The sequence below is a fragment of the Coregonus lavaretus genome, assembly GCF_964263955.1.
Source record: "Coregonus lavaretus genome assembly, chromosome: 4".
Taxonomy (NCBI): Eukaryota; Metazoa; Chordata; class Actinopteri; order Salmoniformes; family Salmonidae; genus Coregonus; species Coregonus lavaretus.
The window spans coordinates 64,643,444-64,670,228 of NC_139991.1; the positions used below are offsets into that span (position 1 = coordinate 64,643,444).

Here is a 26,785-nt window from a genome sequence, read left to right on the forward strand (position 1 = left end):
TGGCATCATGACACATCAACCGAATGTATTTAAGATCACAAATCTGACTGACTGATGAATTGATTAAGCACAGATGTGCTGTGTCAACAAGGTGAAGAGATCTCCTTAACATCATTGAGAGGAGTAGGAGGCAGTGTTATCCTCTTAAGGATCGGACCCTTTTTTTCAATTTTCGCCTAAAATGACATACCCAAATCTCACTGCCTGTAGCTCAGGACCTGAAGCAAGGATATGCATATTCTTGACATCACTTGAAAGGAAACACTTTGATGTTTGTGGAAATGTGAAATTACTTTCCACAAACTTTCTAACACATTAGATCTGGTAAAAGATAATACAAACAAATAGCACTTGTTGGCAGCTTCTCCTTCACTTTACCAAGTTGGAGAGTGATGGAGTGCTGCATCAGATGACCTGGCCTCCACAATCCCCCGACCTCAACCCAAGTGAGATGGTTTGGGATGAGTCTGACCACAGAGTGGAAAAGCTGCCAACAAGTGCTCAGCATATGTGGGAACTCCTTCAAGACTGTTGGAAAAGCATTCCAGGTGAAACAGATTGAGAGAATGCCAAGTGTGTGCAAAGCTGTCATCAAGGCAAAGAGTGGCTATTTGAAAAATCTCAAATATAAAACATATTTTTGGTTATTACATGATTCCATATGTGTTATTTCATTGTTTTGATGTCTTCACTATTATTCTAAAATGTAGAAAAAAGTAAAAAATAAAATCCCTGGAATGAGTAGGTGTGTCCAAAATTGACTGGTACTGTATATATATTACACACTGCTCAAAAAAATAAAGGGAACACTAAAATAACACATCCTAGATCTGAATGAATGAAATAATCTTATTAAATACTTTTTTCTTTACATAGTTGAATGTGCTGACAACAAAATCACACAAAAATGATCAATGGAAATCAAATTTATCAACCCATGGAGGTCTGGATTTGGAGTCGCCCTCAAAATTAAAGTGGAAAACCACACTACAGGCTGATCCAACGTTGATGTAATGTCCTTAAAACAAGTCAGAATAAGGCTCAGTAGTGTGTGTGGCCTCCACGTGCCTGTATGACCTCCCTACAACGCCTGGGCATGCTCCTGATGAGGTGGCGGATGGTCTCCTGAGGGATCTCCTCCCAGACCTGGACTAAAGCATCCGCCAACTCCTGGACAGTCTGTGGTGCAACGTGGCGTTGGTGGATGGAGCGAGACATGATGTCCCAGATGTATTCAATTGGATTCAGGTCTGGGGAACGGGCGGGCCAGTCCATAGCATCAATGCCTTCCTCTTGCAGGAACTGCTGACACACTCCAGCCACATGAGGTCTAGCATTGTCTTGCATTAGGAGGAACCCAGGGCCAACCGCACCAGCATCTGGTCTCACAAGGGGTCTGAGGATCTCATCTCGGTACCTAATGGCAGTCAGGCTACCTCTGGCGAGCACATGGAGGGCTGTGCGGCCCCCCAAAGAAATGCCACCCCACACCATGAATGACCCACCGCCAAACCGGTCATGCTGGAGGATGTTGCAGGCAGCAGAACGTTCTCCACGGCATCTCCAGACTCTGTCATGTCTGTCACATGTGCTCAGTGTGAACCTGCTTTCATCTGTGAAGAGCACAGGGCGCCAGTGGCTAATTTGCCAATCTTGGTGTTCTCTGGCAAATGCCAAACGTCCTGCACGGTGTTGGGCTGTAAGCACAACCCCCACCTGTGGACGTCAAGCCCTCATACCACCCTCATGGAGTCTGTTTCTGACCGTTTGAGCAGACACATGCACATTTGTGGCCTGCTGGAGGTCATTTTGCAGGGTTCTGGCAGTGCTCCTCCTGCTCCTCCTTGCACAAAGGCGGAGGTAGCAGTCCTGCTGCTGGGTTGTTGCCCTCCTACGGCCTCCTCCACGTCTCCTGATGTACTGGCCTGTCTCCTGGTAGCGCCTCCATGCTCTGGACACTACGCTGACAGACACAGCAAACCACCTTGCCACAGCTCGCATTGATGTGCCATCCTGGATGAGCTGCACTACCTGAGCCACTTGTGTGGGTTGTAGACTCCGTCTCATGCTACCACTAGAGTGAAAGCACCGCCAGCATTCAAAAGTGACCAAAACATCAGCCAGGAAGCATAGGAACTGAGAAGTGGTCTGTGGTCACCACCTGCAAAACCAGTCCTTTATTGGGGGTGTCTTGCTAATTGCCTATAATTTCCACCTGTTGTCTATTCCATTTGCACAACAGCATGTGAAATGTATTGTCAATCAGTGTTGCTTCCTAAGTGTACAGTTTGATTTCACAGAAGTGTGATTGACTTGGAGTTACATTGTGTTGTTTAAGTGTTCCCTTTATTTTTTTGAGCAGTGTATTTACAGTGAGGGAAAAAAGTATTTGATCCCCTGCTGATTGTGTACGTTTGCCCACTGACAAAGAAATGATCAGTATATAATTTTAATGGTAGGTTTATTTGAACAGTGAGAGACAGAAAAACAAATCCAGAAAAAAGCATGTCAAAAATGTTACAAATTGATTTGCATTTTAATGAGGGAAATAAGTATTTGACCCCCTCTCAGTCAGAAAGATTTCTGGCTCCCAGGTGTATTTTATACAGGTAACGATATGAGACTATGAGCACACTCTTAAAGGGAGTGCTCCTAATCTCAGCTTGTTACCTGTATAAAAGACACCTGTCCACAGAAGCAATCAAATCAATCAGATTCCAAACTCTCCACCATGGCCAAGACCAAAGAGCTCTCCAAGGATGTCATGGACAAGATTGTAGACCTACACAAGGCTGGAATGGGCTACAAGACCATCGCCAAGCAGCTTGGTGAGAAGGTGACAACAATTGGTGCGATTATTCGCAAATGGAAGAAACACAAAAGAACTGTCAATCTCCCTCGGCCTGGGGCTCCATGCAAGATCTCACCTCGTGGAGTTGCAATGATCATGAGAATGGTGAGGACTCAGCCCAGAACTACACGGGAGAATCTAGTCAATGATCTCAAGGAAGCTGGGACCATAGTCACCAAGAAAACAATTGGTAACACACTACGCCGTGAAGGACTGAAATCCTGCAGCGCCCGCAAGGTCCCCCTGCTCAAGAAAGCACATATACAGGCCCGTCTGAAGTTTGCCAATGAACATCTGAATGATTCAGAAGAGAACTGGGTGAAAGTGTTGTGGTCAGATGAGACCAAAATGGAGCTCTTTGGCATCAACTCAACTCGCCGTGTTTGGAGAAGGAGGAATGCTGCCTAAGACCCCAAGAACACCATCCCCACTGTCAATAATGGAGGTGGAAACATTATGCTTTGGGGGTGTTTTTCTGCTAAGGGGACAGGACAACTTCAGCGCATCAAAGGGACGATGGACGGGGCCATGTACCGTCAAATCTTGGGTGAGAACCTCCTTCCCTCAGCCAGGGCATTGAAACTGGGTCGTGGATGGCTTTTCCAGCATGACAATGACCCAAAACACACAGCCAAGGCAACAAAGGAGTGGCTCAAGAAGAAGCACTTTAAGGTCCTGGAGTGGCCTAGCCAGTCTCCAGACCTTAATCCCATAGAAAATATGTGGAGGGAGCTGAAGGTTCGAGTTGCCAAACGTCAGCCTCGAAACCTTAATGACTTGGAGAAGATCTGCAAAGAGGAGTGGGACAAAATCCCTTCTGAGATGTGCAAACCTGGTGGCCAACTACAAGAAACGTCTGACCTCTGATTGCCAACAAGGGTTTTGCCATGCCAAGTCATGTTTTGCAGTTTTACTTATTTCCCTCATTAAAATGCAAATCAAATTTATAACATTTTTGACATGCGTTTTTCTGGATTTTTGTGTTGTTATTCTGTCTCTCACGGTTCAAATAAACCTACCATTAAAATTATAGACTGATCATGTCTTTGTCAGTGGGCAGCAGGGGATCAAATACTTTTTCCCCTCACTGTATGTATGTGTATACAGTGGGGGAAAAAAGCATTTAGTCAGCCACCAATTGTGCAAGTTCTCCCACTTAAAAAGATGAGAGGCTGGTCATTTTCATCATAGGTACACGTCAACTATGACAGACAAATTGAGAAAAACAAATCCAGAAAATCACATTGTAGGATTTTTAATGAATTTATTTGCAAATTATGGTGGAAAATAAGTATTTGGTCAATAACAGAAGTTTCTCAATACTTTCACCTCGTGGTTTTCAGCTGTGCTAACATAATTGCAAAAGGGTTTTCTAATGATCAATTAGCCTTTTTAAAATGATAAACTTGGATTAGCAAACACAACGTGCCATTGGAACAAAGGACTGATGGTTGCTGATAATGGGCCTCTGTACGCCTATTTAGATATTCCATAACAAATCAGCCGTTTCAAGCTACAATAGCCATTTACAACATTAACAATGTCTACACTGTATTTATGATCAATTTGACGTTACTTTAAAATTTGACAGCGATTACAGCCTCAAGTATGACGCTACAAGCTTGGCACCCCTGTATTTGGGGAGTTTCTCCCATTCTTCTCTGCAGATCCTCTCAAGCTCTCTAAGGTTGGATGGGGAGTGTTGCTGCACAGCTATTTTCAGGTCTCTCCAGAGATGTTCGATCGGGTTCAAGTCCGGGCTCTGGCTGGGCCACTCAAGGACATTCAGAGAATTATCCCGATACCACTCCTGCGTTGTCTGGGCTGTGTGCTTAGGGTCGTTGCCCTGTTGGAAGGTGAACCTTTGCCCCAGACTGAGGTCCTGAGCGCTCTGGAGCAGGTTTTCATCAAGGATCTCTCTGTACTTTGCTCCGTTCATCTTTCCCTCGATCCTGACTAGTCTCCCAGTCCATACCACTGACAAATATCCCCACAGCATGATGCTGCCACCACCATGCTTCACTGTAGGGATGGTGCCAGGTTTCCTCCAGATGTGACGCTTGGCATTCAGGTCAAAGAGTTCAATCTTGTTTTCATGAGACCAGAGAATCTTGTTTCTCATGGTCTGAGAGTCCTTTAGGTGCCTTTTGGCAAACTCCAAGCGGGCTGTCATGTGCCTTTTACTGAGGAGTGGTTTCCGTCTGGCCACTCTACCATACAGGCCTAATTGGTGGAGTGCTGCAGAGATGGTTGTCCTTCTGGAAGTTTCTCCCATCTCCACAGAGGAACTCTGGAGATCTGTCAGAGTGACCATCAGGTTCTTGGTCACCTCCATGGCCCTTCTCCCCCTATTGCTCAGTTTGGCCGGGCGACCAGCTCTAGGAAGTGTCTTGGTGGTTCCAAACTTCTTCCATTTAAGAATGATGGAGGCCACTGTGTTCTTGGGGACCTTCAATGCTGCAGACATGTTTTGGTACCCTTCCCCAGATCTGTGCCTCGACACAATCTTGTCTTGGAGCTCTACGGACAATTCCTTTGACCTCATGGCTTGGTTTTTGCTCTGACATGCCCCGTCAACAGTGGGACCTTATATAGACAGGTGTGTGCCTTTCCAAATCATGTCCAATCAATTAAATTTACCACAGGTGGACTCCAATCAAGTTGTAGAAACATCTCAAGGATGATCAATGGAAACAGGATGCACCCGAGCTCAACTTCTAGTCGCATAGCAAAAGGTCTGAATACTTAAGTAAATAAGGTATGTTTTTTTTTGTCTTAAATCAAATTTGCTAACATTTCTAAAAACCTGTATTTGCTTTGTCATTATGGGGTATTGTGTATAAATTGATGAGGGAAAATATACATTTAAATCAATTTTAGAATAAGGCTGTAACGTAACACAATGTGGAAAAAGTCAAGGGGTCTAAATACTTTCCGAATGCACTGTATATAAAAAGAGAGAAGAGAAAAGTGGAGGGAGGAGAATATAGGCCAGTCACTTCATGTTGAATAAGCTGCAGTTTTGGGTTAGTTCCTATCCAGCTGTGAGTATTTGCCTTCAGCTGATCCGGTCAGCCGGACTCCATGCAAATGCTGCTTTATCCAACCTCGCCCTCCCCAGAGACATGCGCGCACGGACACACACACACAGGCATGTGCACGCACACATACCCAAGAGCGTGCACACAGTCACCCGCACACACACAGGCGTACATATGTATTGCTCATGTCTGGTATCAAATGTGAAAAAGGACAAGACAACCAGATCACTCATTCAAACACAGATCATCTCAGATTAATCCACAGACTACAACGACGACACGACTCTCCAACCAACCTCTGTCCTTAACCAACCTCACTAGTATAATTGTTAACCTCAGGTCCCAGATCTAGCAGTCCAGTCAGTACCTGTCCTAGTCTAGTGCTGACAGACCTGGCTACCAGTCCTGTCGTAGACCACATTTCACAGACAGACCAGACCCAGCAGCACAGCTAATTCCTGTGTTAACCTAGACCTCACCACATTTACATCATTTAGCAGACGCTCTTATCCAGAGCTACTTACAAATTGGTGCATTCACCTTATAGCCAGTGGGATAACCACTTTACAATATGTTTTTTTTTTTTTTTTGGGGGGGGGGGGGGGGGGGTTAAGGGTGGGGTAGAAGGATTACTTTATCCCGCAGGTGAAGAAGCCGAATGTGGAGGTCCTGGGCTGGCGTGGTTACACGTGGTCTGCGGTTGGGAGGCTGGTTGGACGTACTGCCAAATTCTCTAAAACGATGTTGAGGCGGCTTATGGTAAAGAATTGAACATTCAATTCCCTGGCAACAGTTCTGGTGGACATTCCAGCAGTCACCATGCCAATTGCACACTCCCTCAAAACTTGAGACATCTGTGGCATTGTGTTGTGTGAAAACTGCACATTTTAGAGTAGCCTTTTATTGTCCGCAGCACAAGGTGCACGTGTGTAATTATCATGCTGTTTAATCAGCTTCTTGATATACCACACCTGTCAGGTTGATGGATTATCTTGGCAAAGGAGAAATGCTCACTAACAAATTTGCGCACCAAATTTGAGCGAAATAAGCTTTTTGTGTGTATGGAAAATTTCTGGGATCTTTTATTTCAGCTCATGAAACATGGGACCAACATTTTACATGTTGCATTTATATTTTTGTTCAGTATAATAAAATAACTAAACAGCTGTTTTCAAATACAATCTAGACCTCTCTAATTTAACTTAGCCTAGGCATTAACATTTTAATTAGGCCTAATAAATAACAAAACATGGATGTCTAGCTCAGTTTGTAGAGCATGGCGCTTGCAACGCCAGGGTTGTGGGTTCGATTCCCACGGGGGGCCAGTATGAAAATGTATGCACTCACTAACTGTAAGTCGCTCTGGATAAGTGACAAAAATGTAAAATGTAACACCAGGGTCGGCCTGTCATGGCTAAACGGGTTCAGGGCCTAAAATGAACACCCACAACCTGTCAAATACATGTAGATTGGCAGGTAAAATGTATTTTTCACCAGCCACGTTGGCAGGTGGTCAAGTCTCCACAGTGTGAGCATTTCACTCACAATTATGATCACATTTATAGTAAAATAAATGCTGCAGTAGATGTTTTCAAAGTATTTCTGCCATTTTGTTTCATAGCTGGTAAATTAAAATCGCAAAAAGTCAAAGCACTATGAATCCTATTGCCTACCACACCTCGAGCTGCAATACTGCCTGGCCAGGGGATGTGCGCAGAGCACGTGAAGAGCGGAGTGAAAGACTCATTTTTAGAAGCGCTGCACACAGGCATAAAAGACGGTCTAATTTACTTGAAACAAAAGTCTACTGAAGTGAGACTTTGTCCTTGTGTTTCTTGGCTATTTAGATTGGAAAAACAACCTAGCTTGTGAACAATGTTTGAGTTTCAACTGCTGGAGAAGAGAAGACAACGCTGCTACTAGTTAGACTCAATCTCACAGGCACAAACATGACTCCAGTCGTGTTACCACAGTAACCTCCCACCCTTAAAGGGGTAGGTGAACATTTGTCTCATCTGTGATATTTTGGTTAAAAGACTCAGGTCACAAAAAATGAAATGAAATTAAAACAATATACCACATGACTTCTTACGAGTAATGTTTTTATTTTTTATTATTTTGGTTGGTTAACAAACAAAAAAAAATCAGTGGCTGGTAGATTTTTAAATATACCTGCCACAGTGGCTGGTGGACCAAAAAGTACATTTTAGGCACTGGAAGGGATACAGCTTTTTTCAAATTAATGAAAATTTGACTGACAAATCTGAACTTACGCAGCAGGTTAGGATAATTAAGTTGTTAGGAAAAGGGTTAGCTCAAATTCCCCAAAATGCAACTATTGACGTTAATTTAACAAAAACTGGATCTCTTCTAGCCATGACCGGACTGGGCCGGCCCGCCCCACTCCACATTCCCGCTGCGATTCAGCACCACAGCAGTGGAAAGAGGACACTCTAGGTGGCCACAAAAAGAAGAAATTATAAACCTGATGTTGGACAATCAAATTCGATATGTAAATAAAATAAATTAGTTAAGGCTGGTTCCTTGCTAAAAAGCTTATTTTAAACGAGGCCCGCGCCATGCATTTATGAAGCTCAAATTATCTCACTCTTTTTACAGTACTACTGGATGGCGTTAATAAATGTTATGTTTATTGTAATTTGAACTATCATGAGGTTGTGACTCGTGTCATATACCTTGTCTTTTTGATAACTCTGTTTCCTACTATAGGCAGTTGGCTGCGTAGTGATGGCAACATTGTAACGCTCCAATGTGAATAGTTGGCAACGATGTTCAGTTTCCAAGTGCTACTGAATAATCGCAACTGAAATGCACCAATTGCACATGATACACATCATAACTGTACCAATCCATTCCAAATCTTTATACACGACACAGGCGAAGGCATACACTACATGACCAAAAGTATATTTGACACCTGCTCGTCGAACATCTCATTCCAAAATTATGGGCATTAATATGAAGTTGGTCCCTCTTTTGCTGCTATAACAGCCTCCACTCTTCTGGGAAGGCTTTCCATTAGATGTTGGAACATTGCTGCGGGGACTTGCTTCCATTCAGCCACAAGAGCATTAGTGAGGTCGGGCACTGATGTTGAGCTATTAGGCCTGGCACGCAGTCGGCATTCCAATTCATCCCAAAGGTGTTCGATGGGGTTGAGGTCAGGTCTCGGTGCAGGCCAGTCAAGTTCTTCCATACCGATCTCGACAAACCATTTCTGTACGGACCTTGCTTTGCACGGGGCATTGTCATGCTGAAACAGGAAAGGGCCTTACCCAAACTGTTGCCACAAAGTTGGTAGCACAGAATCATCTAGAATGTCATTGTACGCTATAGCGTCAAGATTTCCCTTCACTGGAACTAAGGGGCCTAGCCCGAACCATGAAAAACAGCCCCAGACCCTTATTCCTCCTCCACCAAACTTTACAGTTGGCACTATGCATTGGGGCAGGTAGCGTTCTCCTGGCATCAGCCAAACACAGATTAGTCCGTCGGACTGCCAGATGGTTAAGCGTGATTCATCACTCCAGAGAAGGCGTTTCCACTGCTCCAGAGTCCAATGGCGGCGAGGTTTACACCACTCCAGCAAACGCTTGGCATTGCACATGGTGATCTTAGGCTTGTGTGCGGCTGCTCGGCCATGGAAACCCATTTCATGAAGCTCCCGACGAACAGTTCTTGTGCTGACGTTGCGTCCAGAGGCAGTTTGGTCCTCGGTTGTGAGTGTTGAAACCGAGGACAGACGAATTTGACGCGCTATGCGCTTCAGCACTCGGTGGCACCGTTCTGTGAGCTTGTGTGGCCTACCACTGTGGCTGAGATGTTTTTGCTCCTAGACGTTTCCACTTCACAATAACAGCCCTTACAGTTGACCGGGCAGCTATAGCAGCACAGAAATTTGACAAACTGACTTGTTGGAAAGGTGGCATCCTATGACGGTGCCACGTTGAAAGTCACTGAGCTCTTCAGTAAGGCCATTCTACTGCCAATGTTTGTCAATGGAGATTGCATGGCTGTGTACTCGATTTTATACACCTGTCAGCCGCGGGTGTGGCTTGATCCAAAATGGCGTAGCAGTGCGGTCGTGTATTCTGTAGTGTGCTATCCCATGTGTAACTCTGTGTTGTTGTTTTTAAATCGCACTGCTTTGCTTTATCTTGGCCAGGTCGCAATTTTTTTTTTTTTTTTTTTACCGTATCCAGTCGTTTGAAAGGGTGTCCACATACTTATGTATATATAGTGTATGTTGATCTTGCCTTGGGCGGCAGCAGAACTGCTAGGACCGGGACTGACGAACAATAATTTACTTGGACCTTGGCCTGCTCAAAGCCTTGGAGCAGCTTACGATGCGCTTCAGCCTCATTACTTTGTCCTGAAGAAGGCGCGATCTTGAGGCCGTCTTTACTTGGAGAAAGAATCCCCTCTCGGCAGGTACACTGGAAAATGGAATAATAAACACAATCTTCGCCAATTTTGCCCAGTCAGGATACACTAATGAAGACCTCGTGTCTTTTGCATTAGTAAAAATAGAAACACACACCCAACACTAATTTCCAAGCAAGCTTGAGGATTTATTAGCCTATGAAGTAGCCTATATTTGCCTTTGAAGTTGGAGCACATCGACTGGTATTTCCATCAATGAATAAAAAGCATTATTTTGCTATGGATTTTTTCTTTCTCCCAGACAATTTGCCCGACAACAATTTTATTTAAAATCGGCTTTTCATTTATTTTTTGGGGCCAAAAGCCGGCATTTACCGGCTAACGGAGACCCTGGTATAGATGTATAGCTGTATACGGTATAGATGTACAGTTGTATAGACTATACAGTGCATTCGGAAAAGTATTCAGACCCCTTGACTTTTTCCATATTGGGTTACGGTACAGCCTTATTCTAAAATAGATTTAAAAAATAATAATCCTCAGCAATCTAAACAATACCCCATAATGACAAAGCAAAAACAGAAATACCTTTTTTACATAAGTATTCAGACCCTTTGTTATGAGACTCGAAATTGAACTCCGGTGCATCCTGTTTCATTTGATCATCCTTGACATGTTTCTACAACTTCATTGGAGAGCGCTCAGGACCTCAGACTGGGGCGAAGGTTCACCTTCCAACATGACAATGACCCTAAGCACACAGCCAAGACAACGCAGGAGTGGCTTCGGGACAAGTCTCTGAATGTTCTTCAGTGGCCCAGCGAGAGCCCAGACTTGAACCCAATCTAACATCTCTGGAAAGACCTGAAAATAGCTGTGCAGCGACGCTCCCCATGCAACCTGACAGAGCTTGAGAGGATCTTCAGAGAAGAATGGGAGAAACTCCCCAAATACAGGTGCTAAGCTTGTAGCGTCATAACCAAGAAGAGTCGAGGCTGTAATCGCTGCCAACGGTGCTTCAACTAAGTACTGAGTAAAAGGTCTGAATACTTATGTAAACGTTTCTAAAAACCTGTTTTTGCTTTGTCATTATGGGGTATTGTGTGTAGATTGATGAGAAGGAAAAAAACAATTTAATCCATTTTAGAATAAGGCTGTAACGTAACAAAATGTGGAAAAAGTCAAGGGGTCTGAATACTTTCCGAATGCACTGTAGCTTAATAGATGTATAGCTGTATAGAGTATAGATGTATCGATGTATAGCTGTATCGATGTATAGCTGTATAGAGCAGGGTTTCCCAAACTTGGTCCTGGGGCTCCCCTGTGTGCACATTTTGGTTTTTGCCATAGTACTACACAGCTGATTCAAATAACCAACTCATCATCAAGCTTTGATTATTTGTATCAGCTGTGTAGTTCCAGGGCAAACACCAAAACGTGCACGCGGGGGAGGGGGGGGGGGGGGGGCAGGGCCGAGTTTGGGAAACCCTGGTATGGAGTATAGCTGTATAGAGTATAGCTGTATAGAGCAGGGGTACTCAACACCTGGTGTCCGATGTCTAAATCAGTCCCTGATTAGAGGGAAACAATTAAAAAATGCAGTGGAACTGGCTTCGCGGTCCAGAGTTGAGTTTGAGGGGTATAGAGTATAGCTGTACAGAGTATAGATGTATAGCTGAGCTCAGACGCAGCATCTCCTGTCCTATTCTTGTCTAATTCCTCACCTCACAGGTGTTGTAGTCCTCAGAGTCCAGCAGAAGGCAGAGTTTGGGCAGCAGCTCGGGCCAGTTCTGCAGCTCCCCTTTGGAGGCGATGGTGGTGATGAGGATACCTAGCACAGGAGAGCGAGAGATGAGACAGGTCTCCTGGAAGCAATTCTACAAGCAATCAAATCTTCCTTATAACAATCTCCATGCTTGGCTTGGAAGCCATGACTCTGAGGCTTTCCAATTAACCCCATTGCTTCATCGTCATCAGGATTGGCAGAGCCAATATCCTGCACTGAGTCAGTTTATAAAAGGTGATTCACACACACTCCTGTTTGTACGTTTCTGTCAGATGTTTGGTAACTGTGGCAACAGAGCCCTGGCACCGTCTGCTGCCTGCCTGCTGGCTCTGATAAGGAGGACACCATGCAAACCCCATTGGCTATTTCAACAGGCCAGCTGGCCAATCAAAAGCTTCAGAAAAAAAAAATGCAGCCAGACACCAGCGAGAATTACTAACAAGGTTTCAGGTCAATTACACAGGTGGAGAAGAATAACCTGAATATGTCATGCTAGGGTACAGTTTAAAATCAACCCCACGCTAAAGCCTGATGGACAGCCATAAAACTAGTCCACTGTAGCAGCTTGCCTTTTGGTACAAGATGACTGACACGCAATAAATGCAATTAAAACGCAATGCAATTAATTTCCTGTTAAACTAACCTGATCAACAGGTGGGCAAGCCATACAAACATGATATCTTCATATTATTAAGTGCTTGTGAAAAAGGGATTTGCTTATGCATCATTGAAGGAGCAAACAGTGTAGAATTTAAACAACCAAGACTGTCTTGATCTGGTCTGATCTAGTCTGGTCTGCCTCTTGACCTAGCCTGGTCCCAGATCTGTTTGTGCTGTGTTGCACACTCCTATTGTCATGCCAAACATATACAAGTAGGATAAAGCACAAACAGATCTGGAACCAGGCTACACCTGACCCTGTATGGCTTATTCAACCTTTATTTAACCAGATATACAGTGCACTCGGCTTACAGTGAATGTGGTTATAGGGATCAAATTATCCAGCGCGGATGTGATCACTACTAGAGGAGTGCACTGTAATTCAATGAAGACAACATACTCTGTCACAAATGCAGGATATTTCACTTACCCGCGGTGGCCCGGATGAGAGGCGAGGAGTCTCCGATGTTCTGCAGACACTCGCTCTTAATGAAATCAGACACTCCATTGGGGAAGTTCTGGTAGTGGGCCTTCACATTGTTCTTTAGGATCAGACCACTCAGAGAGCGGGTCGCCTCATCTGGAGAGAGAGAGTGGGGTGGATACAATGAGAAATGGGCGGTAGATTTTAGAGCTCAATTCCATTTCAATTAAGTCAATGACTACTCTATGAGCTGAATTGCATAACTGAATTAGGCCTAAACATCCAATGAAGATTTTTCCCAATTCACACCAAATTCCAATTTGTCTCCAAAATTGAGTTAATATAATTACCTACCGCAACTTGGCCTAACTTCTAAATGCTTTTGATTAGCGTCTAAATAGAGGGGAGCTTGAATATAGAGGGCCCGCGGGACCTGCGGGTCCCGACAATGATCATTGCGGCGCAGTCAGCATTTTTCATGCTGCGGGCGGGAGGTCAGACAGACGACTTTGGTTTGAAAATATTTTTGTTGTCCTGCAGACTTCCTGCTCTGTATGCGTTAGCCTACATATTGTATTAAAAGCACATTTTTCACATTATTCACACTCAGAATTCATTGCTTCAACTTCAGTAGCCTACCTCTCCTCTCCTAGTTGGGCGTGCGAGTTCAAGCGTGCCTATGTGTCGTCTCTTTGAAATAGAGTAGGCTGCCTACATGGGCAGAGAATCACGTGGCGGGAAACTTTAACATTGAATTAACTTGAATATGATTAGACTGTAGTTTACTAGTGTCTGCAAATACATATTGATAATGGAAAGAAGTGGAGGGTGCTCAACCAACGTCAGTCGAGGTGCAATCAAAAAATTTAATGATTATCATTGAAAAGGAAACGTCTCAACACGCGCATAGGTTAGGCTACTATGGTGAGCGAGCGTTATTCCTTTTCATTTTCAATAAGTATTGATTACCCATTTATTTGTCTCTGCCTGCAAATTGTCCTCCTAAAAGGCAGGCTATATCCTATATGCAAAACGCAGCAAGTGTCACTGTTATCATTCTTGCTGCTTTAAGTTCAGTAGCCATCCCAAGATCAGGTGCGCGTGTTGTCTCAATTAAATAGAGTAGGCTATAGCCTATGCATGGGCAGAGAGGCACGGGGAAGTTATCTTTCCAAGGAAATGTACTTCCTAAATATGATTAGGCTATAGTTTACTACATTGTCCCATATTTCTCAGTCTGAAAATTTTCCCACTACTAAAAAGGTAGGCTATAAAAATAGCTCAAGAGAAAGGGAAAGTTTCTCCAACTCTGCTCTCCTCAAATAACATCTAGCATATTGGCTGATATAGCCAGTAACACATATAGCCTAATATAAAATGGGCCACGTGAGAATCTCTGGTAATTTAACCTATTTCTTAAGTTATATTTGCGCATTTCATATTGCCTATAGGGCACAAAATTGCTGGGAGCATGGCTGGGTCACATACGCCTAAAATAAACAATGCAGGACTGCGGTAGAACAGGTGGGAATCGGACAGAAAGTGCAGGCAAGGTGCAGTATGAAAAGCTGCAGGTGCAGGATGAAGAAATCAGTCCTGCGCAGACTACTTGAATACACTATTAAGTACATTAAAAGATAAACAGGTTAAACTACTAAACTGAGAAGGGTGTTGCTGTATAGCCATGTGTTATATTGTAACACTACTAGAAAACCAAAACAAACAAACAACAAACTCCCATACCCTTAACGCTACACAGCTGTTTAAATAACCAACTCATCTCATTAGACCACTGCGTCTCCCGAGTGGCGCAGTGGTCTAAGGCACTGCATCGCAGTGCTAGCTGTGCCACTAGAGATCCTGGTTCGTATCCAGGCTCTGTCGTAGCCGGCCGCGACCGGGAGACCCATGGGGCGGCGCGCAATTGGCCCAGCGTCGTCCAGGGTAAGGGAGGGAATGGCCGGCAGGGATGTAGCTCAGTTGATAGAGCATGGCGTTTGCAACACCAGGGTTGTGGGTTCGATTCCCACAGGGGGTAGGAAAAAATATATAATGTATGCATTCACTAACTGTAAGTCGCTCTGGATAAGAGCGTCTGCTAAATGACGTAAATGTAAATCATCAAGCTTTGATTATTTGAATCAGCTGTGTAGTGCCGGGGGGGTCCAGGACAGAGTTTGGGAAACCCTGCTCTTTTTGGTGTAGCACAACAACTAGGACTACAATCAACGTCATGGCCTCAGCGTCATTAAGTACGGTTACATGCACACAATAATGTGATTATTGTGGATAGTCAGATTAATACAATAGTTTGAATAAAACATTTATATGCTTTGCAAGAAGAACAATTTCCTTAATAATCCTGTTTACATGCACACATCTGAAATCAGGCTACCTGATGGCACTCTGATACATGCAGAAAATCGCCAATCAAAATAAACGTTCTACCACAGCAACCACGTTATTTCTGGGAAGCATATTTGATTTTGAGCTCGGACATATAACGTTTGTATGTGAAAACTACTTCTCAGACGCATACATTCAGTTTTTCCAAACTCACTTCACTCGTGCTAAAGGAGGGAGGCTCGTTCGGCTGGTGCTAGCACATGCGCAGATCAAATACGTCACTGGGACGCAGATTAAGGTGTTTACATGTCCTAATAATTAGAAAGCTTGCTCAGAAAAACAGGTGTTTTAATCGGCGTATGCTTACTTCGATTTTGACCTTACGCCGATTAAGATAAGCAGAGTAAAATGTTTACATGACTATTGCATAATATGCCTAGTGTCATAAATCTGTATAATATCGAATTATTAAATCAAATCACATTTTATGTGCCACATGCGCCGAATACAACAGATGTAGACATTACCGTGAAATGCTTACTTACAGCCCTTAACCAACAATGCTTCTTTTTTTTATAAAAAACTAAAATAAAACAAAAAAGTGTTGAGAAAAAAAGAGCAGAAGTAAAATAAAATAACAGTATGGAGGCTATATACAGGGGGGTACCAGTGCAGAGTCAATGTGCAGGGGGCACTGGCTAGTTGAGGTAATATGTACATGTGGGTAGAGTTAAAGTGACTATGCATAAAACATTTACAGAGTAGCAGCAGCGTAAAAAGATGGGGTGGGGGGGGGGGGGGGGGGGGCAGTGCAAATAGTCCGGGTAGCCATAATTAGCTGTTCAGGAGTCTTATGGCTTGGGGGTAGAAGCTGTTGAGAAGCCTTTTGGACCTAGACTTGGCGCTCCGGTACCGCTTGCCGTGCGGTAGCAGAGAGAACAGTCTATGACTAGGGTGGCTGGAGTCTTTGACAATTTTGAGGGCCTTCCTCAGACACCGCCTGGTATAGAGGTCCTGGATGGCAGGAAGCTTGGCCCCAGTGATGTACTGGGCCGTACGTACTACCCTCTGTAGTGCCTTGCGGTCGGAGGCTGAGCAGTTGCCATACCAGGCGGTGATGCAACCAGTCAGGATGCTCTCGATGGTGCAGCTATATAACTTTTTGAGGATCTGAGGACCCATTCCAAATCTTTTCAGTCTCCTGAGGGGGAATAGGCTTTGCCGTGCCCTCTTCACGACTGTCTTGGTGTGTTTGGACCATGATAGTTCGTTGGTGATGTGGACACCAAGGAACTTGAAGCTCTCAACCTGTTGTGCATTTAAACGTACTCAGTGTTTCCGTTTGATCAAAGGTCAAATCAGCATAATGATTGTGTTAGGTAGTGAGGGATAGTTTCCCTCCGTTTCCTTCAGTCTAATCAATGGGCATCAGTGGTATCTTACGGTCTGATCATTCTCCTTCGTGGGCATGGCTGTCTGATCCAATGTCTCCCTCCGTTCTAATTGAAATTACACTCAAATTTGATTTCCGCTGCTCCTCTCTTGACCCAGAGCAGTGTAACAAATGCCATCCTAAAAGGAAATGGCACATCAGCCCAAACCATTGGGTCATTTACTTGTAGTGTACAGTAACAGGCTGTCAGGCAGGTCAGGAGTTGAGTGGCACCCTGCCAGGCATAAGACTTTAAAATTAGAGTGACCCATATTCTAGTGGTGCGGTGTGGTCCCACATCAGTGAAAAGATATTGGCCGTGGGGTTCTTCGTCAGGGTTCTCCACTCCTAGAACAGACAGCCACGTTGTCAGCCTGTGTGTGTAACCTCGCCCCTAGGCTCACTTGCTACCAGAGAGAGATGGCTAGTGGACGTGATTAGCCTGTCTGTGACGGCCAGTGGCCATACTGTAACATGCAGTAGTGTTGTGTGCTACAGGGCTTTGGCGTAAATATGACATGGAGAATGAGGGTGGAAGGGTAAATATCCTACCTTCTGATTTCAACTTCGTCAGCACGAATATCAAGTAGTTGTTGAAGTCTGGGTATTGGTTGAGCTGTTCCAGTCTCTGTAGAGGATATTGGTTAAGGTGCAATTCTACATTGGTTGCACAACCATAGGAGTAGATATGCTGTGTGCTGTATTCACAAGAACAAACGGTTTGTAAAGGTTGACGTTGACCAGCCATTAGTGGTAAACGGCCTGCAAACACTTGACACATGAAGATGGCACAGTGATGCCGAAATGTTGGTGGTTTACCCAATAAATTACTGGTAGCTCGTATATAGAGTGTGCGACTCTATTTTTATAGCATACAGTTTACTCGCCCTTAGTCAGCACATCCACCACTTTTATGAAATGTTTTTTTTAGAGAGAGACCATCAATTGATACCATGATTAACTGATTATCAGAAATCAGTCACAGTTAACATAGGATGCCCAACAGGCAGATGCTGTGCAGTTTGAGCCCGTATATCCAAATAGAAGCACTTGGCATTTCAACAACATTGACTAGCGGTGCTAAGCCTTGACTAGACAGAAGGAACTCTAATCTGTATGACATACATGGACAATATTGCATCACTCAAACACTACACAAGGTAGGTCGCCTATAAAAATACGTTATAACACAACATCAACAACGAACAAGGTCTTGAAAGCACACACCAACAATCATGATTTGATTGCTCCTTGATACTGTAACACCTGTATTGTACGATGATGACAATATTACAATGTAACAATGAGGATCGGATTCATTATCCCATCACAAGCGCGTGTGGCTGGCTACAAAGTCACGTTGCTACACTCCGGTTCAACAAAAGTTTCCAACAAAACGACAACGTTGTTTTGAGCTTTCTTTTTACCATCACATTGTATGACAGGGGAGAGAATCGAAATCAGACTGAGGGCGATAGGGGGCTGGGGTGACTCGTTCTAAACATAGGGCTTGCAGTTTCTTTGTTGCATTTAAGCCCCAAGGGTCAGCAACAACCCCAGCTAGCTAGTTACACCATACCAGATAACACGACATTATTTCAACAACACTACTGGGAAATCAAAGGATTTTAGATTATATGAAACTGTCACAGGGAAAACATTTGTTGAAATGATTTATGGATTAGGTAGAGATTGTGGTATCATGCAACAGCTGTCACTTATGACATTTCCATCATACTGTGGCTAATTCAATAGAAAATGTACTTCGGTCATATTTGTGAGTCAAATTGTGACATTGTACAGTAGCTAGCTTGCTAACTATATTGTAGCGCGAGCCCTGCCCGCGTGTAATGTTAGCCAAGCTAATCGCACACGCTACCACAGAAACACCTCAAATCCACCACTTCCACGGTTAGCCGAGATTGAAGGATACTTGCTGGACAGATCTTTGAGTGGACGTATCGGGAGACTGGGACTCTTTCAAAAGCTGTAGAATTTGCTGAAGTCCTTGCTCATCTGGTTTCCACTCGCACTCCATCTTGGTTTGCTGCAATGAGATGAAACGGATAATGCAATTGTCAACACACACCGTAAATTAACGTTGTCCTCTTCCCAGTTGAAGAGACGCCATTACATTAGCTAAGCGGTGTAAATGTTACATGGCATATATTATTGTTTCACCTACCCGATATATCGTAGTCTTTCTTCCTCAAACGCTACAGTGTTGAATTTATAACGTTAGACTTGGGCCTGTCAGCGCAGAGACATTCCGTTTTTTTACAACAAGCTACTCATACGGATTCATGGCGCATTTACAAGACCCAACTGTGCTGTGACGTCTGCAAGGTCCTAGTGCTCGTCAATTTCATTCCACTTAACCAGGTAAGCCAGTTGAGAACAAGTTCTCATTTACAACTGCGACCTGGCCAAGATAAAGCAAAGCAGTGCGATAAAAACAACAACAACACAGAGTTACATATGGAATAAACAAAACGTACAGTCAATAACACAATAGAAAATCTATATACTGTGTGTGCAAATGTAGTAAGTTATGGAGGTAAGGCAATAAATAGGCCATAGTGCAAAATAATTACAATTATAATTTAGTATTAACACTGGAGTGATAGATGTGCAGAAGATGATGTGCAAATAGAGATACTGGGGTGCAAATGAGCAAAATAAATAACAATGTAAATAACAATATGGGGGTGAGGTAGTTGGGTGGGCTAATTACAGATGGGCTGTGTACAGGTGCAGTGATCGGTAAGCTGCTCTGACAACTGATGCTTAAAGATAGTGAGGGAGATAAGTGTCTCCAGCTTCAGAGATTTTTGCAGTTCGTTCCAGTCATTTGCAGCAGAGAACTGGAAGGAATGGCGACAAAGGAGGTGTTGGCTTTGGGGATGACCAGTGAGATATACCTGCTGGAACGCATACTACGGGTGGGTAATGCTATGGTGACCAATGAGCTAAGATAAGGCGGGGATTTGCCTAGAAAGGATTTATAGATGACCTGGAGCCAGTGGGTTTGGCGACGAATATGTAGTGAGGGCCAGCCAACAAGAGCGTACAGGTCACAATGGTGGGTAGTATATGGGGCTTTGGTGACAAAATGGATGGCACTGTGATAAACTACATCCAATTTGCTGAGTAGAGTGTTGGAAGCTATTTTGTAAATGACATCGCTGAAGTCAAGGATCGGTAGGATAGTCAGTTTTACGAGGGCATGTTTAGCAGCATGAGTGAAGGAGGCTTTGTTGCGAAATAGGAAGCCGATTCTAGATTTAACTTTGGATTGAAGATGCTTAATGTGAGTCTGGAAGGAGAGTTTACAGTCTAACCAGACACCTAGGTATTTGTAGTTGTCCACATATTCTAAGTCAGAGCCGCCGAGAGTAGTGATTCTAGTCGGGCAGGCGGGTGCAAGCAGCGTTTCGATTGAAGAGCATGCATTTAGTTTTACTAGCGTTTAAGAGCAGTTGGAAGCCACGGAAGGAGTGTTGTATGGCATTGAAGCTTGTTAGGAGGTTTGTTAACACAGTGTCCAATGAAGGGCCAGATGTATACAAAATGGTGTCGTCTGTGTAGAGGTGGATCTGAGAGTCACCAGCAGCAAGAGCAACAACATTGATATACACAGAGAATAGAGTCAGCCCGAGAATTGAACCCTGTGGCACCCCCATAGAGACTGCCAGAGGTCCAGACAACAGGCCCTCCGATTTGACACATTGAACTCTATCTGAGAAGTAGTTGGTGAACCAGGCGAGGCAGTCATTTGAGAAACCAAGGCTATTTAGTCTGCCAATAAGAATGCGGTGATTGACAGTCAAAAGCCTTGGCCAGGTCGATAAAGACGGCTGCACAGTACTGTCTTTTATCGATCGCGGTTATTATATCGTTTAGGACCTTGAGCGTGGCTGAGGTACACCCATGACCAGCTCGGAAACCAGATTGCATTGCGGAGAAGGTACGGTGGGATTCTAAATGGTCGGTGATCTGTTTGTTAACTTGGCTTTCAAATACTTTCTTCTTCTTCTTCTTCTTCTTCTTCTTCTTCTTCTTCTTCTTCTTCTTCTTCTTCTTCTCCTGTGTTCGCACACATTTAATATGCTTGTCGCCACCTACTGTACAACAGAAAAATACAAATCCATTGCAGAAAAGCGGTAAAACTACATCACAAAAATACACGATATATGTACAAAAGTATGTGGACACCCCTTCAAATTAGTGGATTCAGCTATTTCAGACATACCCGTTGCTGACAGTTGTATAAAATCGACCACACAGCCATGCGATATCCATAGACAAACATTGGCAGTAGAATGGCCCATACTGAAGTGCTCAGTGATTTTCAACGTGGCACCGTCATAGGATGCCACCTTTCCAACAAGTCAGTTCATCAAATTTCTGCCCTGCTAGAGCTGCCCCGGCCAACTGTAAGTGCTGTTATTGTGAAGTGGAAACGTTTAGGAGCAACAACGGCTCAGCCACGAAGTGGTAGGCTACACAAGCTCACAGAACGGAACCGCAGCGTGCTGAAGCGCGTAGAAATCGTCTGTCCTCGGTTTCAACACTCACTACAGAGTTCCAAACTGCCTCTGGAAACAACGTCAGCACAAGAACTGTTCGTCGGGAGCTTCATGAAATGGGTTTCCATGGCCGAGTAGCCGCACACAAGCCTAAGATCACCATGCGCAATGCCAAGCGTCGGCTGGAGTGGTGTAAAGCTTGCCGCCATTGGACTCTGGAGCAGTGGAAATGCCTTCTCTGGAGTGATGAATCACGCTTCACCATCTGGCAGTTCGACAGACGAATGTGGGTTTGGCGGTTGCCAGGAGAACGCTACCTGCCCCAATGCATAGTGCCAACTGTAAAGTTTGGTGGAGGAGGAATAAGGGTCTGGGGCTGTTTTGTCATGGTTCGGGCTAGGCCCCTTAGTTCCAGTGAAGGGAAATCTTAACGCTACAGCATACAATGACATTCTAGATGATTCTGTGCTTCCAACTTTGTGGCAACAGTTTGGGGAAGGCCCTTTCCTGTTTCAGCATGACAATTCCCAGGTACACAAAGCGAGGTCCATACATAAATGGTTTGTCGAGATTGGTGTGGAAGAACTTGACTGGCCTGCACAGGGCCCTGTCCTCAACCCCATTGAACACCTTTGGGATGAATTGGAACGCCGACTGCGAGCCAGGCCTAATTGCCCAACATCAGTGCCCGACCTCACTAATGCTCTTCTGGCTGAATGGAAGTAAGTCTCCGCAGCAATGTTCCAACAGTGGAAAGCCTTCCCAGAAGAGAAGAGGCTGTTAAAGCAGCAAAGGGGGGACCAACTCCATATTAATCCCATTGCATTTGGAATGAGATATTCGATGAGCAGGTATCCACATACTTTTAGTCATGTAGTACACGTTACATCAAACCCATCCCACTCCTTCAGTCACAGTCCAATCCAAATCACATCCCTACACAGGCTCAGGGGCCTGGGAGGGGAGAAATCTTCAGACAGAATTTCCTGCAATGCCTTGGCCATGAGGTCCTATAGATCCACATACCTTTTAGGTGCATTCACAATAATGTCCAGTTTCTCCAACTTCTTGTTAGTTTGGCCAGTACAGTTTATCACCTGCACAATAAAAGCAATAAAATCTACCTTCTTCACAATCAGAGTTTTAGGATCTCTCAGCTGGTGAACTACATTCTCAGCAGACTTTGGGGCATCCACTACCATATCTTCTTCATCTCGATTCGCTCCTTCAGCTATTTGCACTGCCTCAACATAGTAGACCTGCTTGACAGCCCTGATCCTTGCTACTGCGACCTTCTTCACCCTTACAGGGCATTCGAGGAAATCAGGAACACTATTCGCTCCACAATTGCAACATCGTACATCCTCCGACTCTTCAACAACATATTTCTTCAGCCTGCAAAGACTTGACACATAGCCAAAATTCTGGCATTGCAGTGGTTTTTGCACAAATGCTCTACCGAGGTAAAGGCAGATTGAGGTTGGATATTCAACGGATATTCGCCTGTAGTTTTCCTTACGTCCACCAACAGCAGTTAGGGACCGTCAACATAGTGACAAATCTAATTTGTCAAATTTCAATAGCTCTTTAACCACTACTCCTAAAACTTTCAAAACTGGTTCTAGCTAACCCGATGGCAGAGACACATATTGCACACATTAAATTAAAATCTTTATTTTAATTTTTGAAATTCAATAGCACCTTGGTCATGTGACCCACACACCTCAAACAAGGTTCACTGACAAGCCTTATATATTGCACATCCTTTTTTGTGTCAATTTTCATCTCACACAATTTTACATACAATTTGTCAATCTTTCAAATTTAAATAGCTCCTTGGTCATGTGACCTACAACCCTCAAACTATTTCCAGAATATCCACTGACTAGCCTTATATATTGCACACCCTTTTGTTTGTCCATTTTCATCTCATGCAATTTTACGTGAATTTTTCAAACTTTATAATTTTAATAGCTCCTTGGTCATGTGACCTACTGACCTCAAACAAACTTCAGAATGTCCACGGACTAGCCTTATATATTGCACACTCTTGTTTGTGTACTGTAATCTCACGCGGTGTTACGTAAATTGTTAATAGTTTTGAATTTCAATAGTTCCTTGGTCATGTCAATTACACACCTAAGAAATGTGCAGTGGATATATACCCATATTGCATAACTAGTTATGTATCTTCTATATTGCTGTAGATTAATATTAGGGGGTTCAGTCCAGTGTTGTGTTGTGTTGACCCTTTTCTTTAATGTTTATCTATAATAATTGGTAGTTCTGAGTACTTATTTTCTTTTTTCTTAAGTCTTTATTTTGCACAGTATTTAACAGCGGTACACAATAGGAGAGAGAAAGAGAATATCTCCTTTCATCGTTAATATCAATCAACCATAAAGGAAAAGGGCAAAGTACGAGAGTCATGTTATTAATTGTCTAAAGCAGGGATGGAGAGTGAACTGCACGGCCAGTAAGGTCGGCTGCAGTGGGTTTTCTGGTCAATACATATACTGAATATGTAACCACAATAATGGTGGCCAGATAATCAATGAATTAAAATGTTATATTGACAAATTAAACAGAAATTGTAGACCTTTAATCGTTTCCAACATGTCAACAGACACTTTACTTCAAATAAGTACAAAACATTTCACAGTGTTAACTTTCTCTTTATCCCTGGTTGATGTAAATTTCAGAGCCTCTTCAGTGTGGATGGGGTATAGCATACATTTTCAACAACAAAGACAGCACTTCCAATTTGTGTTCTTCACTCTGTTGAACTATTTTGTATTCATCCCTAGGCACAGCACATGGAACCACCTTTGGCATGCAAAACATTCAATCTAAAACAGAACAAAGCGTAAAGTGTTATAAATAATAGCAAATATCAATGCAGTATGACAAATTAGCCATCCATTATGTTATATCATATATTGTCTTACATGCCGTCACTGTTGTCAAAAGATTATAAACATGTTAAATAAAGTTACTAACCCAGTCTTTGGGCCACATCCAGGTTCTTTATCAATGGCACACATGAAGCAGTTGTTGGCTTTGTTGAACTCTGAAATTATAGGCATGAACTGAACATATGGTTGTCCCTCACAACTACATACAAATAAAGAATTGACATTTACTTTGAATTAAATGTCATTACATACCAGACATTTTTAGTATATCCTCAGCCATTTCTTTTCGCAGTTGCTCCATGTGTTTTTGTGAAGGTTCTATATCCATTTGGGAGGGGATGTTGGGGAAGTTCTGTGCAACTTCCTTGGCAATCTACACCAAACAATAAAATAGAGTTTTTGACCTAATTGTCACATAACAGCTAACCATTCCTTATTGAAAATATAACTATCAAACCTGCATTACAAAGACCCCACAGCTGAAGGTGTCCTGCTGCATGGTGGGAGTTATCTCCCCTCCTTTCCACTTTATATCCACCCAGTCGTCTTTTCCATGGCGGGATCTTCTCATTTGGAAGTATTCTCTTTTTTTATGTAAACATAATGGAATTCTGATTAGTTATAGGCAAATGAATACACAAGCCAAAACTGTATGCTGTTTTCCTTATCAGCATAATTTAGTAGAGGTAATTTCATGTATGCCCCATTCTACACACAGCCTAAATTATAGGCACTAAACCATTTACAGGAGAATAATAAAAGTAGCATATAGGATCCAACCCTATCACAGAGTGAATAAATGTAGAGCGTTTGTGGACTTTAAGAAAAAAATATTAAGTGACAGTTTCATCAGAACGTGCTTAAAGAAAGTCATATCACAAAGATCACAGATGACAGTGCCCACCAAGTCTATGACAATAGAGAATTAATTGTAAGCACCAATTTAAAGTGTGTTTTGTCAAAATAAGATCTTAAAATGTCAGTTGTTGAACATAATACTTCTATTTGCCATAGCAATTTATGAAATATGCAGTGGATGAATATTTAATGTACCAACACTACATGTAGGATGGACATAAGACATTCCCACATACAGTATAGACATACAAAGAGGCACTTTTCAGCTACGTTTTTACCACTTAGAATCCAGAACGGATATGACAATGGGGCCAGCACAGGACCTAATAAACCCTTACAACAATCTACTTTTTGATCTTCTTGACTTCTTATCTGGTAAACTGTTACTGTGTGTCAAGAAAGGAGCCCCAATTAGGGGTTAGTGTACTCCAGTAAAAAAGGGCTGGTTTAGATTAGAAACTATTGCCCCGGGTCCCTGTTCATAGGGTCTAGTCAGTGGTAGAATTGAGTTGGCACTTTATTGGCCCAAACACACACAGACTCACAAGGTTGAGGTTACTCATGGACAGTAATTAGTGAAACATGTTTTTTTCTTCCCGCATTTACGCATATTGTCTTCTAACTGTCCAAGAATAGGATCCAAAGTGTTAGGAAATATTTGTTCCCATAAATACAAAGGAGGATGTCTCGCATACCTCTAGTACTTTAGTCAGACTGCCAGACTGTGTAAAAACTTTATGATGGGGCCGGCAAAGGAGTTCCGATTGGCCAAGCACCACGGAGACCAATCAGGAGAGAATACATTCAGGTCAAGGGTACCAATTGAAAGTCAAGGGGTGTGTCTACCCTTTGGATTACTCTCTTCTTACAGAGAACCCCTGTGGTTCAAGTCAATAGCTACCCTCCCTCTTTCAGTCTGCTCTGCGCATGTCTGAAAGTGACAGAGCCAGCAGCCAAGAGAGTTTTTCACAGTATGTCATAAAATTATGACACTTATGAATGTATGTAAAATGCTAATATGTATTAGATCCAGTACAATGGAATAACTAACACCTGAATTTTAATGCAGCGTGTTCCGATTCGTCCTTCTCTTTCTGTCCAGCAGGGTCAATCAAAAACACTTGGCCTGATGATTCATGCAGATACTGGGGAAGCAATATAGAAATGTATTGATCCCTTAAATTATTTTACTATTACATCACACATATCACAACCCTAATACCTCTTACCAAAAATGTACCTAACTCAATTTTGGAAAAAGGATTTTACTCACAATGAACTTCCAGTGGTTCTGGTCCACATTCAAGAAACTCATGACAGCATTGTAGTTACCGAAGTTCACCTGAAATAAATATTTTCACATGCTTGCCACTAAGCCAAAACATTTTTATCAATAGATAATCCTTTAAAACTCCACTAACAGATTTGATTAGTACCTTGGGCAGACTTTGCTTGCACACTAAACTTCTTTCTCCATTTAGAATGACTTGGGCTGAGTAATGATTTAGGATGTAAATCTTTGTCCCGTGACCGCAGCTT

At 43.2% G+C, this 26,785-nt stretch overlaps 1 protein-coding gene across 1 annotated transcript in view; it reads right to left on the minus strand.

Annotated features, from left to right (window-relative positions):
• Window positions 1-19,228, minus strand: part of LOC311128458 (transportin-1-like) — a 51,078-nt gene extending 31,850 nt beyond the window's left edge. The window contains exons 1-5 of the mRNA XM_084160611.1: window positions 19,130-19,228; window positions 18,878-18,991; window positions 17,497-17,572; window positions 13,173-13,322; window positions 12,021-12,127 (exon numbers count right to left, since the gene is read on the minus strand). Coding sequence (XP_084016737.1) covers window positions 12,021-12,127; window positions 13,173-13,322; window positions 17,497-17,572; window positions 18,878-18,982 — 438 coding nt within the window. The 5' untranslated portion in view covers window positions 18,983-18,991; window positions 19,130-19,228. The remainder of the gene's footprint in view (window positions 1-12,020; window positions 12,128-13,172; window positions 13,323-17,496; window positions 17,573-18,877; window positions 18,992-19,129) is intronic.
• Between the last annotated feature and the right edge of the window lie 7,557 nt (window positions 19,229-26,785).